Raw genomic sequence first — 16,116 nt, 5'->3', positions numbered from 1 at the left:
TTGAGAACACCAAAGGCATACAAGGTGGGGATCGGTGACAGACATCGTGCGGGGCTTAAATCCTGTCTATATCGAAGACATCCCTCACACAGGAAGAAAGAAATACAGAAGTCAACAAAATATCGTAGTAAAAAAAAACAGTCAATAAGCGACAGAGGGGTAGTTCTTCCAGGATTGGTGCTTTTCTAGCGCAGAAAGAGAAGGACCGACGTCCGCACGCCTGGGTGGCGTCTATATAGGTACCACGACATCATAACCGACGCTAAGGATGCCGATGTCTCGCAGATCCTAATGGAGCCACCCAACGGCGTGCGCAATGGGTGTTGCTCAGAAAAAGTTTTGAGCTCCAGCCTGACGCCTGGGAAATTCAAAGGTATGGAATCTGCAGCTAGAAGTCTCTATCGTATATATTAATTCAGTATAATAAGTTAACACAAAATAAACTACCATAATAATCTAAAATAACTACATTGAATGCTTGAATTGTATTTGCCAGGGACAGTTGCAATGTTTTTTTCCCATTCTGATAGAGACAAACAGGATAACGTCTTATTTCTATTCCTAATATGTTGCCTACCAAAGCCTTACCTCTTAACACGTTTTTTTCCCTTGTTCTTCTCTCTCCTTGTTCGATTACATCCCATTGTGGGTCACACATGTAGCGGAGGCTATCATGACGTGTAGATCTTAGATATAACACGTGTTATCATGTGCGTGTTTTTGCTTATATCTGTTGCATGCTGGCATCAGACTCCTTTTAAAATATCTTTCACACGTCGCGGAGTCGGTATGCGATCATTTCACGTGCTGCTCTCACAGCTGGCTATGAGCATTTTATTTCACTCGCGCTGCTACGCTTCAGACGTTTGTTGAGATGATGGCACACGCACTGCCCTTTTTATGCATACGCATGTGTGGGGGTACCTTCCCACGTGCTACCTTCTAGCGCCCCAGCCGTTACTTCTTTAAGCACTAAAGATCCTGCACAGCCTTCTCATGTGTAAGTGCATGTCAAAGATTGCTTCCCTCGCACTGCCCTCTCGCGTTGCAGCCAGCAGTTATTTAAAGTAAAAAATACACTAAAAGCCACCAATAAAAAGAAAAAGAATATGCTACTTACCAGTATGCATCTGTTCTTGGCACGTAGAGCTGCAGAGCCACACACTTAGGATAGTAGATCGCCATCTGGTTTTGGGCTTGGATGCTTGCAGGTTGTTGTTGTCTTCGGAAGAAGTCTTTGGTCACGAGATAGGTGACTCCTCCCTTGGACTACAGTGAGCATGGGCATCCACTCCATCCTCAGATTGTTTTTCGCCATGATGGGAAATGATGGAGTTTGTAAAAAGAGAGAGATGTCCATGTGTAATGTCTAAGTAAGAGGATGCTGGAACAGATACAGGTCCCGGGGAGGTGGGTGGGCGTGTGTGGCTCTGCAGCTCTACATGCCAAGAACCGATGCATACTGGTAAGTAGCATATTCCGTTCGAGGCATATGAGCTGCAGATCACACACTTAGGATAGACTATATAGCAGTGTTTCCCCTAGCGGTGGTCACCTGTATCGGTTGCAGCAGTTTGGAATAAGGTTTTATGGACAGCCTGACCTACAGAAGCTTGTTATTTTGCTTGCACGTCAACACAGTAGTGTTTAGTGAAGGTGTGTGTTGTAGACCATGTGGCTGCCTTACAAATATCTTCTAAGGGAATGTTTCCTAAGAATGCCATGGAAGCCCCTATTTTGCGTGTGGAATGCGCTCTAGGGGGAACGGCTAGTGTGCGTTTAGCCTTGTGGTAGCATATTTGGATACATTTAACTATCCACCTGGCTATCCCGGATTTGGAAATGGGGTTGCCTTTATGTGGTGAAGAGAAAGCAACAAACAATTGTTTGGTTTTGCGGAATGATTTGGTTCTGTCAATGTAGTAAAGCAGGGCTCTTTTAACGACCAAGGTATGAAGAGCTCTTTCAGCTACCGAGTCCGGATTTGGGAAGAACACTGGTAGCTCAACTGATTGGTTAAGATGGAACGGAGATATGACTTTTGGCAGGAATTTCGGATTTGTTCTAAGAACCACTTTGTTGCGGTGTAATTGTAGGAATGGTTCTTGTATGGTTAAAGCCTGGATTTCACTTACCCTTCTAAGGGATGTGATAGCAATAAGGAAAGCCACTTTCCATGTGAGGAACTGCAGTTCGCATTTATGCATAGGTTCAAATGGGGGTCCCATGAGCCTTGTAAGAACAATGTTTAGATTCCACACTGGAGAGGGTGGTAATCTGAGCGGAATAATTCTCTTAAGGCCTTCCATGAAGGCTTTAATCGCAGGTACTCTAAATAGTGAAAAGTGTTGTTGATTTTGTAAGTAGGCTGCTAATGCTGCTAGGTGGAGACGTATGGATAAGTACGCTAAATTACATCTTTGCAAGTGTAGTAAGTATCAAATGATGTTCTGGATGGATGCATCCAGTGGGCGTATTTCATTGTTAGTGCAGTAAATGGCAAATCTTTTCCATTTTGTAGCGTAGCAGGCTCTAGTGGTAGGTCGTCTGGCCTCTTTTATAATATTCATGCAGTCTGGTGGTAGGTTGAGGTAACCGAACTCTAGGACTTCAGGAGCCAGATCCCTAGATTCAGTTGACCTGGATCTGGGTGTCTGATTTCTCCATGGTTCTGGGTTAATAAGGACGGGGAGCGGCGCAGGTTTTGGTGTGGAACTAGAGAGTTCCAGCAGTGTTGTAAACCAGGGCTGGCTTGCCCATGTGGAAGCTACTAGGATCAGTTTGAGAGACTGTTGCCGGAGCTTGCGTACTACGAATGGAATGAATGGTTGAGGCAGAAAAGCGCAGGCAAATCTGCCTGACCAGTTCATCCATATCGCATTGCCCTTTGACTCAGAGTGGGGAAACCTGGCGGCGAAGGTTGGGCATTTTGCGTTTTCGTGTGTGGCGAACAGATCTATGTCTGGTTGGCCCCATTGTTGGAAAAAGGGTATTAGAACTTGGGGATGTAGTTCTCATTTGTGGATCTGTTGAGTCTGTCGACTTAACAGGTCGGCAATCTGATTGTGAACCCCTGGAAGGTGTTCTGCAAGCAGGTATATGTTCTGGGGAATGGCCCATCTCCAAATGTTCTGTGCTAGCTGGGACAGCTGGAGAGAATGTGTGCCTCCTTATTTTTGAATACAATACATGGCTGTCATGTTGTCCGTCCGGATGAGGACAGTTTTGTTCTGGAGATGTATTTGGAATGGTTTTAGTGGTAGGAATACTGGCAGTAGTTCCAGGTAATTGATATGGAGCACTTTCTGTTGAGTGGTCCATTTGCCCTGAGTGGTGTGTCCTAGGAGATGGGCTCCCCATCCCGTGAGTGATGCGTCCGTTGTTAGCACTATTTGTGGAAGAGGCTCGAGGAACGGCCGCCCTTTGGACAGGTTTGTGTTCCTCCATTTTAGAGAGTGATGTGAGCGGCTGTCCACCAACACCAGATCTGTTAGTTGTACGTGAGCCTGATTCCACTGACGTGCTAGACACTCTTGCAAGGGACGCATTTGTAGTCTTGCATAAGGCACAATGAAAATGCATGACGCTATCATGCCTATGAGTTGCATGAACACTCTTGCTGGAAGAGAGCGTTGGGTTTGAAATTTTGCGATAAGAGCTTGTATATTGGCTATCCTGGCTGGGCTTGGATATGCCAGGGCTTTGGAGGTATTTATGGTGGCTCCCAGATATTGATGTATGTGGGAGGGTTGGAGATGAGATTTGGGATAGTTTATTGTGAATCCCAAGCTGTGTAAGAGTTGAATAGTTTGGTGAGTGTGTAGAACGCATTTGTTGAATGAGTTGGCTTTTATTAGCCAGTCGTCTAGATACGGGAAGACATGAATTTGTTGTCTTCTGAGATGCACTGCTACAACTGCTAGACACTTGGTGAATACTTTGGGCGCAGTTGTCTCCCCGAATGGAAGGACTGTAAACTGATAGTGTTGTCCGTCCACCACAAACCTTAGGTACTTCCTGTGAGCAGGATGTATGGGAATGTGAAAATAAGCGTCCTTGAGATCTAGTGTGGCAAGGAAATCGCCTTGTTGTAGTAGTGGGAGCACTTGTTGAAGAGTGATCATATGGAAATGATCTGAGTCTATATACAGATTAAGGAGTCTGAGGTCTAGTATTGGCCTTAGAGTCCCGTCCTTTTTGGGGATTAGGAAGTACAGTGAGTATACCCCTGTACCCTGATGTTGTAAGGGGACTGGTTCTATTGCGTGTTTTTGAAGCAATGCGCGAACCTCTTGTTTGAGGAGCGTAAGATGGTCTGGTGACATGGAACGCTGCTTGGGTGGTATGTGTGGGGGGGTAGTGGTGAGTTCCAGGCAGTAACCATACTGGATAATTTGTCTTACCCACTTGTCTGTTGTGATGGAGTTCCAGACAGGTAGGAACTGTTTGAGTCTTCCCCCGACTGGAGTGGAATGGTCTGGGGGGAGTGGAGAAAAGTCACTGTTTAGTGGCGGGGGAGGTACGAGTGTTGGTATTGCCTCGACCTCGTCCCTTGGTGTTGTTTCCTCTATATCCTCCTCTAAAATATCCTCTGCTGGGGGATGTTTGTTGAGAGGTTGTGGAGACTGCAATGCTCCCATGGACTTAGCAGTCTCGGTGTCTTTTTCATTTTTTCGAGTGCAGTGTCTACTGCTGGCCCAAATAGCTGTTCTTGGTTAAATGGTTGGCTGAGTAGGGTACTTTGTACTTCTGGCTTAAAGCCTGAAATGCGTAGCCAGGCATGGCGTCTGAGGAGTACACTTGTGTTTATTGCTCGAGATGCGGCGTCAAGTGCGCATTTAATTGACGCATTTGAGATGAGTTTTCCCTGTTGTATAAGGTCATTTGCCTGGGTTTTGTATTGGTCTGGCAGGTGTTGTAGCAGATTCTCCAACTGATCATAGTGAGCCCTATCATAGCGTGCTAGTAGGGCTTGGGTGTTGGCAATACGCCAAGGATTAGCAGCTTGTGCTGCTACTCATTTGCCCGAGGCTTCTAATAGTTTAGATTCTTTGTCAGGGGGTGGTGTATCTCCCGTGGTTTGGGAGTTGGCGCGTTTCCTTGCGATGGAAACGACCAAAGAATCTAGAGGGAGCTGTCCTTTGATGTAACAAGGATCTTCTGGGGGCAGGTCTATATTATTTCTCAATTCTTGGGTTAAGCACCCTGGCATGGACAGGGTCTTTAAATACTTCTGTGGCGTGTTTTGTGACACCTTTAATCATAGGTAGAATTTGTACTTTTTTCTGAGACTGTTCAAACGTGTCTAAGAGGAAATCTTCCTCGGGTGCATCGGAGTGCATGTTGACGCCATGGTAAAGTACTGCCCTGTTTACTAGTTGTCCAAACCCCAGGTGGTCATCTGGAGGTGATGGTTTGGAGGGATATGGTGTAGGGTCAGGCATATCTGGTAGAGGGTATGCCCAATCATCCAATGGTGCGGTATCTGGATCCCTGAACGGATCATTAGGATCACCAGGATCACCCCCTCCCCCTAGGTCATCATCATCATCATCATCATCCTGTGGAGGTGGTGTATGTGATGGAGATGGTAGAGGTAAGGGTGGTGTAGGCAGAGGGGGTGGGGTAGAAGGTCGTATGGGAGAAGAAGGAGGAATAGGTGATGTTGCAGAGTCCTTTCTTATAGGAACTGGGGCAGGTGTGTCCAGTTTCCGTTTCTTATATGGCACTGCAGTGACATGTCCAGTCTTTGGATTAATATAGATCCTTTTTTGTGTTGGATCTGGATGGAAAAGTTCTTGTTCTTCAGGAACAGATTTTGGCGCCGATTTTTTCGGTTCCGATCGAGGTTTTGGTTGAAGTCTTTGGCTTTAGGAGGTGTATTATAGTCCTGTGCCGATGAGGGTTTTGGTGCCGATGAGGGTTTTGGTGCCGATGAGGGTTTTGGTGCCGATGAGGGTTTTGGTGCCGATGAGGGTTTTGGTGCCGATGAGGGTTTCGGTGCCGATGAGGGTTTCGGTGCCGATGAGGGTTTCGGTGCCGATGAGGGTTTCGGTGCCGATGAGGGTTTCGGTGCCGATGAGGGTTTCGGTGCCGATGAGGGTTTCGGTGCCGATGAGGGTTTCGGTGCCGATGAGGGTTTCGGTGCCGATGAGGGTTTCGGTGCCGATGAGGGTTTCGGTGCCGATGAGGGTTTCGGTGCCGATGAGGGTTTCGGTGCCGATGAGGGTTTCGGTGCCGATGAGGGTTTCGGTGCCGATGAGGGTTTCGGTGCCGATGAGGGTTTCGGTGCCGATGAGGGTTTCGGTGCCGATGAGGGTTTCGGTGCCGATGAGGGTTTCGGTGCCGATGAGGGTTTCGGTGCCGATGAGGGTTTCGGTGCCGATGAGGGTTTCGGTGCCGATGAGGGTTTCGGTGCCGATGAGGGTTTCGGTGCCGATGAGGGTTTCGGTGCCGATGAGGGTTTCGGTGCCGATGAGGGTTTCGGTGCCGATGAGGGTTTCGGTGCCGATGAGGGTTTCGGTGCCGAAGTTAAGTCTTTCGGCTTGGGAAGTTTCGGTGCCGGTTTATCTATGGCCCTCAATGTTTTCGGTGCCGAGGGTGTCGGATCCGATTTCGGTGCCGAGGGGTCTTTTGTCTTCGGTGCCGAAGGTGCCGGGGGTACAATTACATGCGGCTTGCTCAGGCCCGAGCCACCGGAAGGCTTATGTTTCTTCGGAGCCGAGCCCGGAGGCAGGGCTTCTGAAGGGTGTTTTCGGTCTCGACTGAGGCCAGCTGGCGAAGTCTTGACCAATGCCTTTGGTTTTGGAGGGGTTGGGGCAGGGGCAGTGGTACTCACGCGTTGCCCAGGAGTAATGGGGTCGTCCGAGTCGTCTGCTTCTGAGATGATTTGAAGTTCCTCTGAATCTTCTTCCGGGACATCGGGACCCTCAAAGATGTTTTCTGGTTCCGGGGCTGGTTTGTGTGCCATGATATGGCGTCGAGCTCTTCGATCCCGAATGGTCTTTTTGGATCGAAATGCTGCGCAGGCTGGACAGCTGGCTTCGTCATTTTCCGGTGATATGCACAGTTGCAGACTTTGTGATGGTCACCGTGCGGAAATTTTGCTCCACACTGGGGGCATTTTTTAAACAGCGTCCTTTCCATGAGCCGTAGGCCTCAGGGCGTGGATAGGACCAACCGCCCGTGTTGACGTCTGGAATCGAGCCGATGAATTAGATGTCGAGTGAATTCGAAGTTTTTTCGCTTCGAAAAGCTTGTATATGAGATTTTCAACCGGAGTGGAAAAGTTACATCCGAACCCAATGGCGGAAAAAAACAATCTGAGGATGGAGTGGATGCCCATGCGCACTGTAGTCCAAGGGAGGAGTCACCTATCTCGTGACCAAAGACTTCTTCCGAAGACAACAACAACCTGCAAGCATCCGAGCCCAACACCAGATGGCGATCTACTATTCTAAGTGTGTGATCTGCAGCTCTTTTGCCTCGAACATTAAAGTCTCACTAGTGTAGTCCAGACAGTCTATGCTATAACGGAGCCAGCGAGCGCTAAATTGCCTCCCAATTTCGTTTTCACAATTGTCTCCATTGCGCAGTCATAATTCATGTATTTTCCAGGGATGGAGAGGTCAGGTTTATGTCCCCCTGCACAGAAGTTTACCTTGTCGCTAGTGTAAAGAACAAGACACGTTTCTTCTTCATTAACTTTATGTACGAGTCATCTCCTGCAGAGCACATATTGCTCTCCACCTCCCGGCTTCTTCTAACTTCCATGTCAGGTCATCAGCCTGCCATGTTCTACATTCTACAGGATGTGCCATACAATTGAATAAATGACCAACAATTTATGAATGTAATTTTTATAAGAACGCAGTGAACAACATTCTAATATAACGCTAGTGCAATATATATTGCCCGTTTTTTGCAATAGTTGTTTGAAGTAGATGAAATGACAGTGGACTATTATGACCAAAGTATTATTTCCGAGACGGTCCTATTAAAAATTAAGATACACTGCTTGCAAAAACCTACTTCCTAGATGGCAGCCGCAGCGCATCGCTCACAGCGTCAGAAGCTTAGTTTTAAAGGGACACGCATGCAGACAGGGAGGCTGTTTAAAAGGAAAAGCAGGGTGAGACCGCTATCAGTGGAGGGACCACCACACTGTCAATCCCTTTAAGTATTAAGTGGGGGTTGGGGCAATTTCTCAGCAGGGCATGTCTTGTCTCACTTAATGCAAATTTTGCAATAATTTTTTTATGTTTGATGGCCCATGAGGCCGTTTTGCGTGTTTTTTATGGGCAATATTGAGAGAATAAAGACTGATGGCTCCACTGTTATCTCAAACCAATACATCATATCAAAAAGTTGACCACACCGAAAATAATGACATTAAGCAGACAATTTTGATTTCCATGAGACCTGATACATTGCCCTCTAGTTGTTGCTCCTCTTCTTCGTATAAGAGTTCCTCTGCTTCCTCCTGAGCCTCTGCTGTCAAAGGAGGTTCAATCACTTTGACGACTTTCACGTTCCTATCTTTCGACGTTGAAGTCTTTGGTGGTATTCGATATCCCTTTAAGGGTTCGTCAATATCTTTTTTTGAAGTAATGTGGCATTTTCTGCCTCAGGGCATTTTTTCCCCCTTTTAAATTTGTGCCACTTTCTTCACCCTCGAGGCTTGAAAGATTATTCTCTTCGACAACATTGAGCTTTCGTGTTCTTCTCGAGAACTCTCCATTTTTGACGTTTAAGCGTCTATCCCTAGACCGTCCTTTGACTTGGAATTTTCTGGAGATCTTCCGAAGATCTCCTTGGGGGGAGGGGGGTGGGGGGGGGGGGGTGGTGTCTCTTTAGGGGGATCCGAGGGGTTCTCTGCCTCAAGGCATCTCAGGGATGCAATTGTTCCTTGTTCCAGCATGGCATAACGAGCTAGTGTCTGCCTCTCTCACCCTCAGCACTTTCCACGTGGGCACAGTGCAGGCATTGCAGTCTTCGCTTCAGTATTCCACAGGCAGGCAGAGGTTGCAGACTGGGTGTTGGTCCTTCGGCGAGAGTTTGTGGTGGCAATTCAGGTAGAAATGAAATGGGGTCCTCTACATTAGGCTGTACAGGGAGCTCTGTCTGGGCATTTCTCAAAAACTGTTGAGTAAAATTGACTCCTTCCCTCTCGACTTCTCTGGTATCTTTGTCAGTGTTCTTCTCTGAATTTGATGCAACATTCGGCGAAGTTCTGTGAACTTTTCCTTCCTCGTGTTGGAGAGCCTTCAGCCAATCATCCAGACCCAATGGATGAAATAAAGAATCTGAATGGCGACCATAGATGGAAGCTTCTGAAGGAGGGACAACAATGTCACTTGATGCTCCAAATGGGCTGTCTGTCGACGCCCAACATCACCAAAAACAAAAATTAGGACTACAAATTAGTGCAGAATTCCAGACCAAATCACTAGTTGGCAGAATAATGCACATCATGAGAATGCAGAAAAGATTCCCACTGTAAACGTAGGGTATAGAAAGCCCCACTGAGGTACAAGTGTTATGGCATTAACTGCTGAAATGTTCGAAGCTCACAAAGAGATTGAGTCTAAGCACCAGTTCAGTGCGGCCAAATTTGAAGATGGGCCTGGAAAGGCACAGGAGAGCAATGCAGACGGCCTACGGTGGGTGAGGTGGCAAGTCCAACATCAAACAGCGCAGACTGTTAAAAGACCCATAGTCCTACCGGCATGTCACAACTAGGGAATATGGTTAATTTAAATAATACCCCAGAGGCACTACACCTTCAATGCCAGGGATTCAGATAGAGGCTAGGAACCAAGTTAAGCCCCACTTGCAATTTACATTTTTGCAATAAGAAGTAATCCATAATGTGCCTGAATGAGGTCACATGATGGAACATTGGACGGTATTCACCTCGTCCACTGGTGCTAGCAGTGGAGGAAGGGATAGCCCACACAACCTCAAAAGTGTTCGGGTGCTTAAAGATTGTTAACAGGCGGTTGGCGGCCATGTAAGGTAGTCATATACCTTGAAGCATGCAAGGTCTGCGCATGTGCACAGTATTAGCATCCCTCATTTGGAGATTGGATATGGTGGAAGTGAACCAAAAACAAGTTAAAGATCAAAAGGAAATCGGCTGAGAGGAAAAGGCCGGATTCAAAGGGGGAGGTGGCCACAGAAGGGGTCTCAATAGGGAGGACACCTGAAGAAAAATAAAACCTGAAGGCAAAGCTTGCAGGACTTGAGAAAAGAGTGGAAGCAGGACCTGAAGCAGGTAAAGTAAAAGGTTTACAGAATATCTCTGAAAAGGGACATGGACCACATGGGTTAAAGGGTTGTGCAAAGGAAAAAAAATGTATTCAGTCTCTGTCATTGAAGCACAGTCTTGCATCAGTAGATACCAAAATTAGCTTCCTAATTTAAGTGTGAGGATCTCCAAAATCAGATGATACACAATATAAGATTCGGAAATTCGGTCAAAAGTGAAGGTACCCATCAAAACATGAGAACTTTCTGTTCGTGCATATCCCTGATCTCAAAACAAAAAGCTACAATCAGCCATACGAGGAACGTCCCTCCTAAATTACCATCAATCACAGAAGTAAGCCATCAAAGGAGATGCCCAATGTAAAAGCCCAATTATTCTGAACGGAGCAAAGTTTGGCTCTTACGGGGCTATCCCATACAAAAAGGAGCTTTTGTTTTTATTAGATGGTGAAAACTCTGATGAAGAATGATAACGGATTCAGGTGGACTTTTCCAAGCATGATTCACTTCTGAGTGGATGAACAGTGTCCGTGCTAATAGGAAAGGCAATGGTTTGAAAGTATCCAACATACCGAAGGAAGGAGAAAAATAGTGTAAGCTCCAGGCAAGAACTGGGGAAGAAAAGTACAGATGTCCCGCCGAAGTGATAATGCTTGATAAGGAGACAGTGGCCCAAAAGAAAGAGGAGGACAGAGTCCCTGCTGAATGAGAACTGTAAGGACACACAGAGGCCTAATGTAGGCTAGCTGTAGCAAACTAATGCACCCCCCTTTGACCATCAGATTAGCTGAGGCAGCAGATGTTCGATTTAGTGCAAAAAGGTAATTAAATGTTGAAGGGTATTCATTAAGCAGAATGGCCAGGAAACCCAGGTTGACAGGTTTGGTTAGGATGGTGAGCTGTGAAGATACTGCTTTGGGAAAGTGCTCTTTAATTATCTTACTCAAAATAAGTTGCTTAGACACATTGCAGAAAAAATACAAATAAGGAATGCCCTGATGGTTTAAGGTAGAGAGTAGTGAACATTTTGTTGGTTCGCAAGCAGGTACTCCGGTGGCTACATGAAGAATCTCTGAATGCATTTCAGTGGAGTACAGACTATCTCAAAGTATTAATCTGGAATTTTAAAGAGTTGTAAGACCCTTCCAAAAGAACGAGGTACTCCGTTATCTCTGTGGACAAGAGGTGGAAATTGTGGCTCCACATATAACAGTTTAAGGGGGAGGTGATGCTCATCAACATAACTAGTGCTCAGATCTCTATTTCATGCCACATCAGTGAGTAAGACATGTGCTATCACCACTAGCCCACCATACATTAAAGGGTAACGGGACTAACTATTTAATGGAGAGAAATTCACCCACGTAAATGCGATTACACGTTCTATTTTCAAGTGCAGAACATTTGCTAGAGGATAGATTAAGTGTACAGTTGTTAGAGTTAGTGAAATGCGCAAAAAGAATGGATGGAGGATCTAACTCTGTTCCTGACCATGCACAATTAAAAGTGACACTAATCGCAAGAGGCAGGCTTCCGCAAGACAAAGTTGAGACCGGGCAAGTATCTAGTTCATGAAACTAAGTCCAAGTACTGGACATTTTCAGACACTTTATGGAATGCCCTTAAATGTGTAATAAGATGGAAGCAGATAGTAATGGCAGCAAACGGATGGGTAGTGGGGAGGTTAAAAGAGAAACTGATGTATTGTTACAAGCAACAGATTTCAGTTTCCCAAGATACAGGAACAACTTAAAGTGATGCAAATGTATGACTTGGAAAGGGTGCCCTTAGTGCTCAAATGTAGGGTATTTGAAATGTGTGATGAAGCCCACAGAATGTTGGCAAGAAGACTGACAACTAAGAGTAGCAGAGAAACAATTCACTGGTGAGGAATAGGAAGAATGAAGTATTTGCAAAGAACTGGATGAAAGGCGATCTGTTCCTGGATGATTGGATGCTTCTAAATTCTGAGGAGCAAGGTTCAATTTCTTAACGATGGTGAAGCCAAAGGAGGTCTAGGCATTCACTAGATGGGGATATTTACCCAAGGGTGATGGCTCCATCTCTTAGGAGAGGGATACTGCAGGGAGAGGTGTTCATCAGAGCTTATCTGGAGAGATTAGTCCTCATCCATTGCTCCAAGTGCTACAAATTATGCAATATTTTCAAATCGGGCTTTGATTCTGAAATCTAGCATAAAGATGATTAACTATAGAATGCACAGTTACAAAAAAAAGACATGAAATCCAAATGAAGAAATGTCATCAGCAGGAACATGTTAACACTGGATAATAGGTTTCAAAGTGAACCCAGAGGCATTCTGCACCACATTGGCAACTTCTGAGACATAAAATATGATGAGATTTTTTGTACATCTCTTGTGGAAAACTGAAAATATCTTAATTACCTAAACCTTAACTCTGCACTGCATTCCTACAGCCAAGATTCCATTAAACCGATGATGGTAATATAAACTGCAAACAGCCCCAACAACAGGCGTTCTTTCAGCAACCTAGTTCTCATTAAATCTCAGTACCATGATGTGCCCTAAAGTTTACTTGCGCCCCATTCAGCAGACTGCTGAATTCAATATAAGGCTGCAACTATGGCGGTGCTCATTAAGTCATTGGCTTGCCTTTTGAAAGGGAAAATAGGTACTACAATAGTCATTGGAATATTGTTCCCAAAGCAAATGTAGATAATCTCCAATCCACTGAGATTATGTTCAAATAAACTAAATCTTGACATTTTCTGGTGAAAACACATTATACTAAGGATCAAAAGGTCCAGGGATGCCATGAAATAGCCCGAAGTGTATCATAAAAACAAAATACTACCAAACCTGCTGAAATGTTAAGTATTCATAAGGTTTGTTTGGCAAACTGAAGCTGGTTGGCACCGTTTATGGACATTACATCACTCTACCTACTACTACAAGACCAGTTTAAATTTGAATTACACATATTTGTTCACATGAATTCTAGATAGTATATAAAATTTGACAAATGCCAGATTTTGTTCCAGTGCCTGGATGCAATAACTTTACCAGTCTAATCTGTGTCCTCTCTGATTATTAGTACTTAATGACATGTTCAACTTGTGCTCAGTCCTACATTAGAAATTGGTTTCCTTTTCATGCTTTTCTGTACAACTCTCAAATTAGCCCATAGCATATTTAATTCAGGAGATTTGAACTACTACGCTTCTTTGTCTGTCCTGCTCCGTGCTGCAGTTGGGTCTCCCCTGTGTTAGTCACCCACATCTTGTGTGGGTGCAAGCCAGAAAAGCTTAATACATTGTTTTGTTACTACATGAGTTTTATATGCTGCCCCTACATTTAAGCTGTGTGCTCCAGCAGATAGACGGAACCTTAAAATCCGCAGCTAAACGAGGGAACAAGTGTTGGTCATTGTTTCCAGATCAATGAAACACTATCAACACACGTCCTGGGAGACAGTCTACAGTTTAAAAATGTGCCTCTATACTAGATTTCATGTGACCAATAAGACGTTTTAGCCAGTCTTCAAAATCACCAGTGAGAGTACTAAATATGCCAGATGCTGACCCAATACTTTACCTAAGGTGTTTAGCAGGCCAATTCCAACATTTAGAAGACCCCATGATTTGACTTTCAACATCTGCTTGCTGCACAAGAGATGTTAGAGATCCTCCTTTGAGTGTGGACAACAAAAACAAAATTGAGATGTCCTTGTGGAATGCAGTCTAAACTCCCTAGTACAAAGGCACAAATGTGTATAATACTGTTAAGTTTTAAAAAGCATTGCTTTTTAAGGTGTGCTTTGATCTTAAAATTAATACATTTACTAGAGCAGAAAACCAGTAACTGAAGACAACTGAATGATGTTTCATATAAACACAATTTGAAGATATTAGATTAGAAGTTACAAAACACATGTTAAAAAAACGTAACACTCACCTGGGCTATTTAATGATTCTTCTGCAGTCATCTGCATTAGGAGAGCAACCTGCTGACGTTCTGACAGAGGATAACCTGCCCTGATTCCAGACAGACCCATTCCAAACAGTAATCCAGGCTTTCGATTGGCTGGCTCCTTCTTAATTCGTTTTCGCTCTGGACCTTGTTTCTCTGTGAGGTCATCCAAGAAACCAATGTCAGGCAAGAAAACACTCATGTCTCAAACAAATAAAGGCAATCAGTTGCATTATATGTAAGCAGCCTAAACACCTTAGCAACTGACGCTTTTCCAATACAGTGCTGAGCCCTTATTTTGATCTTTGGGGTACTACATGATTAAGCCTTCATATCTTCTTTGCACTAAAAATTACTGAGGTCAAATGTGCATCCTTTTCACCCCACATATTGTGGATTCCAAAGGTACCCAGGATGCATTGATTCACCTCGAAGTAACCAAAAGATCGAGAAAAAAAATGGTTAAAGTGCTAACCAAGTAAGCATTTTTTCTAAATAGAATCAGCAATTGCTAATATCATCTATCCTGCTTTTATTAACAGTTTCTGCATCCTTCTTAGTGGTAGTCCATTTTTTTTGCAGTTTCAACATACTTGCAGTTTGTGTTGTAAACAGGGGCTATAAAACCCATGGGTGAAACCGGACAGTTATCCATCTTTAAAAACTAGACAAATTACATAATTTAGCAAGGGGTAATTCACAAGATCTCTCAGCTTATTCAAAGAAAATCCTAGTTGACATTTTTAAAAAAAGGAAGATAAATTTTCATCTGAAATATTTTGACATAATGGCAGATTAAGAAAAGTAAAATACTATTAAGGGGCCTATTACGATGTCGGGCAGCACTGTTTCGGTGTGAGAACCGACCGACCATAGGTCAGTGGTTCCGCACCCACTATTATGATGCGACTGCACCTGGTGCGGTCGCAAACCATCATTTCACTGTGGGAGCTTGTGCTGTGGTCGGGAACCAGCTGAAGCACAAGCTCCCATAGAGATATGGGAGCTTCTGTGAATACCTGCACCGTGTGGAGGGATTTACAGCCCTCAACCGGAGGCCGCTGAGGGATGAAGGCCCTACTATGGGCCCCATACATCTTTCCCACTGACTTTCCATGTCGGAAAGCCTGCCTAACACAGACATAATCCTGACGGCGTAAACTCCGACCTAAAGGGATTATGAGCAGCCTCCGACTGGCCGACAAGCTCCTTGAGCCAGCTGGAAGCCAGCCGGAGTGACCGGCTGGTTTAAACTTCGACCACCTTCTTTGTAAGAAGGCTGTTGGAGTTTAAACCAAGGATGTCGGTAGGAGGCTTTTCGACCGACATCCTAATTGGCTCTTAAGTGTCAGACCCTTATGATGCCTTACTGTTTGTTGGTTACTTTATATGTGCTGTGGTGCCTGGGGTCATTGCGGTGTAGCCCTCTGAGGGAGATTTCATTATTGTACTCAATGAGTCTCATTGAGCCCTGCCGGCACACAACTTCAGCTATCCAAAGCGAACAGCATGGCTGGCTGTGTGATCCACCTTCTGTGCTTTATAGAGCCCATATGCCTGGAGCGATTACGCCCTCACGGAGAGCCTGTATTTGAAACGCTTACCGTATTTCTGTGCCTGAGCACGTTTGGACACCAGTCCAGTTGCCCAGTGAGTTATTGTAGGTGTGTGATGTCCTGCTGGGCCTAAGCCGTTATTGGCCCCACAGGCAGCATCATTAGGCGGGGAGAACCCCACCTTGCTGAAACCTCATTGACTCGCTGGAGATCACAGCACTAGTACCGCTGCTCGCCTGGTTATACCCTTGTGTTTACGACCTCATTTACTTCATAATTAATGATGTTGAGGAGACTTATCAGCGCAACCTACCTCCCCATTGATGATCATTTCTGTGA

General features: G+C 45.0%; 1 protein-coding gene across 3 annotated transcripts in view; it reads right to left on the bottom strand.

The window, feature by feature from the left end:
- Positions 1-16,116, bottom strand: part of ANKRD11 (ankyrin repeat domain 11) — a 1,275,279-nt gene that overhangs the window by 393,348 nt on the left and 865,815 nt on the right. For all 3 annotated transcript variants that reach the window (XM_085639477.1, XM_085639476.1, XM_085639475.1), the window contains one exon: positions 14,207-14,377. In XM_085639477.1, the coding sequence (XP_085495603.1) occupies positions 14,207-14,377 (171 nt within the window). The remainder of the gene's footprint in view (positions 1-14,206; positions 14,378-16,116) is intronic.

This window comes from Triturus cristatus, chromosome 12 (assembly GCF_964204655.1).
Source record: "Triturus cristatus chromosome 12, aTriCri1.1, whole genome shotgun sequence".
Classification (NCBI taxonomy): Eukaryota; Metazoa; Chordata; class Amphibia; order Caudata; family Salamandridae; genus Triturus; species Triturus cristatus.
The sequence above is the reverse complement of the archived record's forward strand: the minus strand, read 5'-3'. Positions and strand labels throughout refer to the sequence as shown.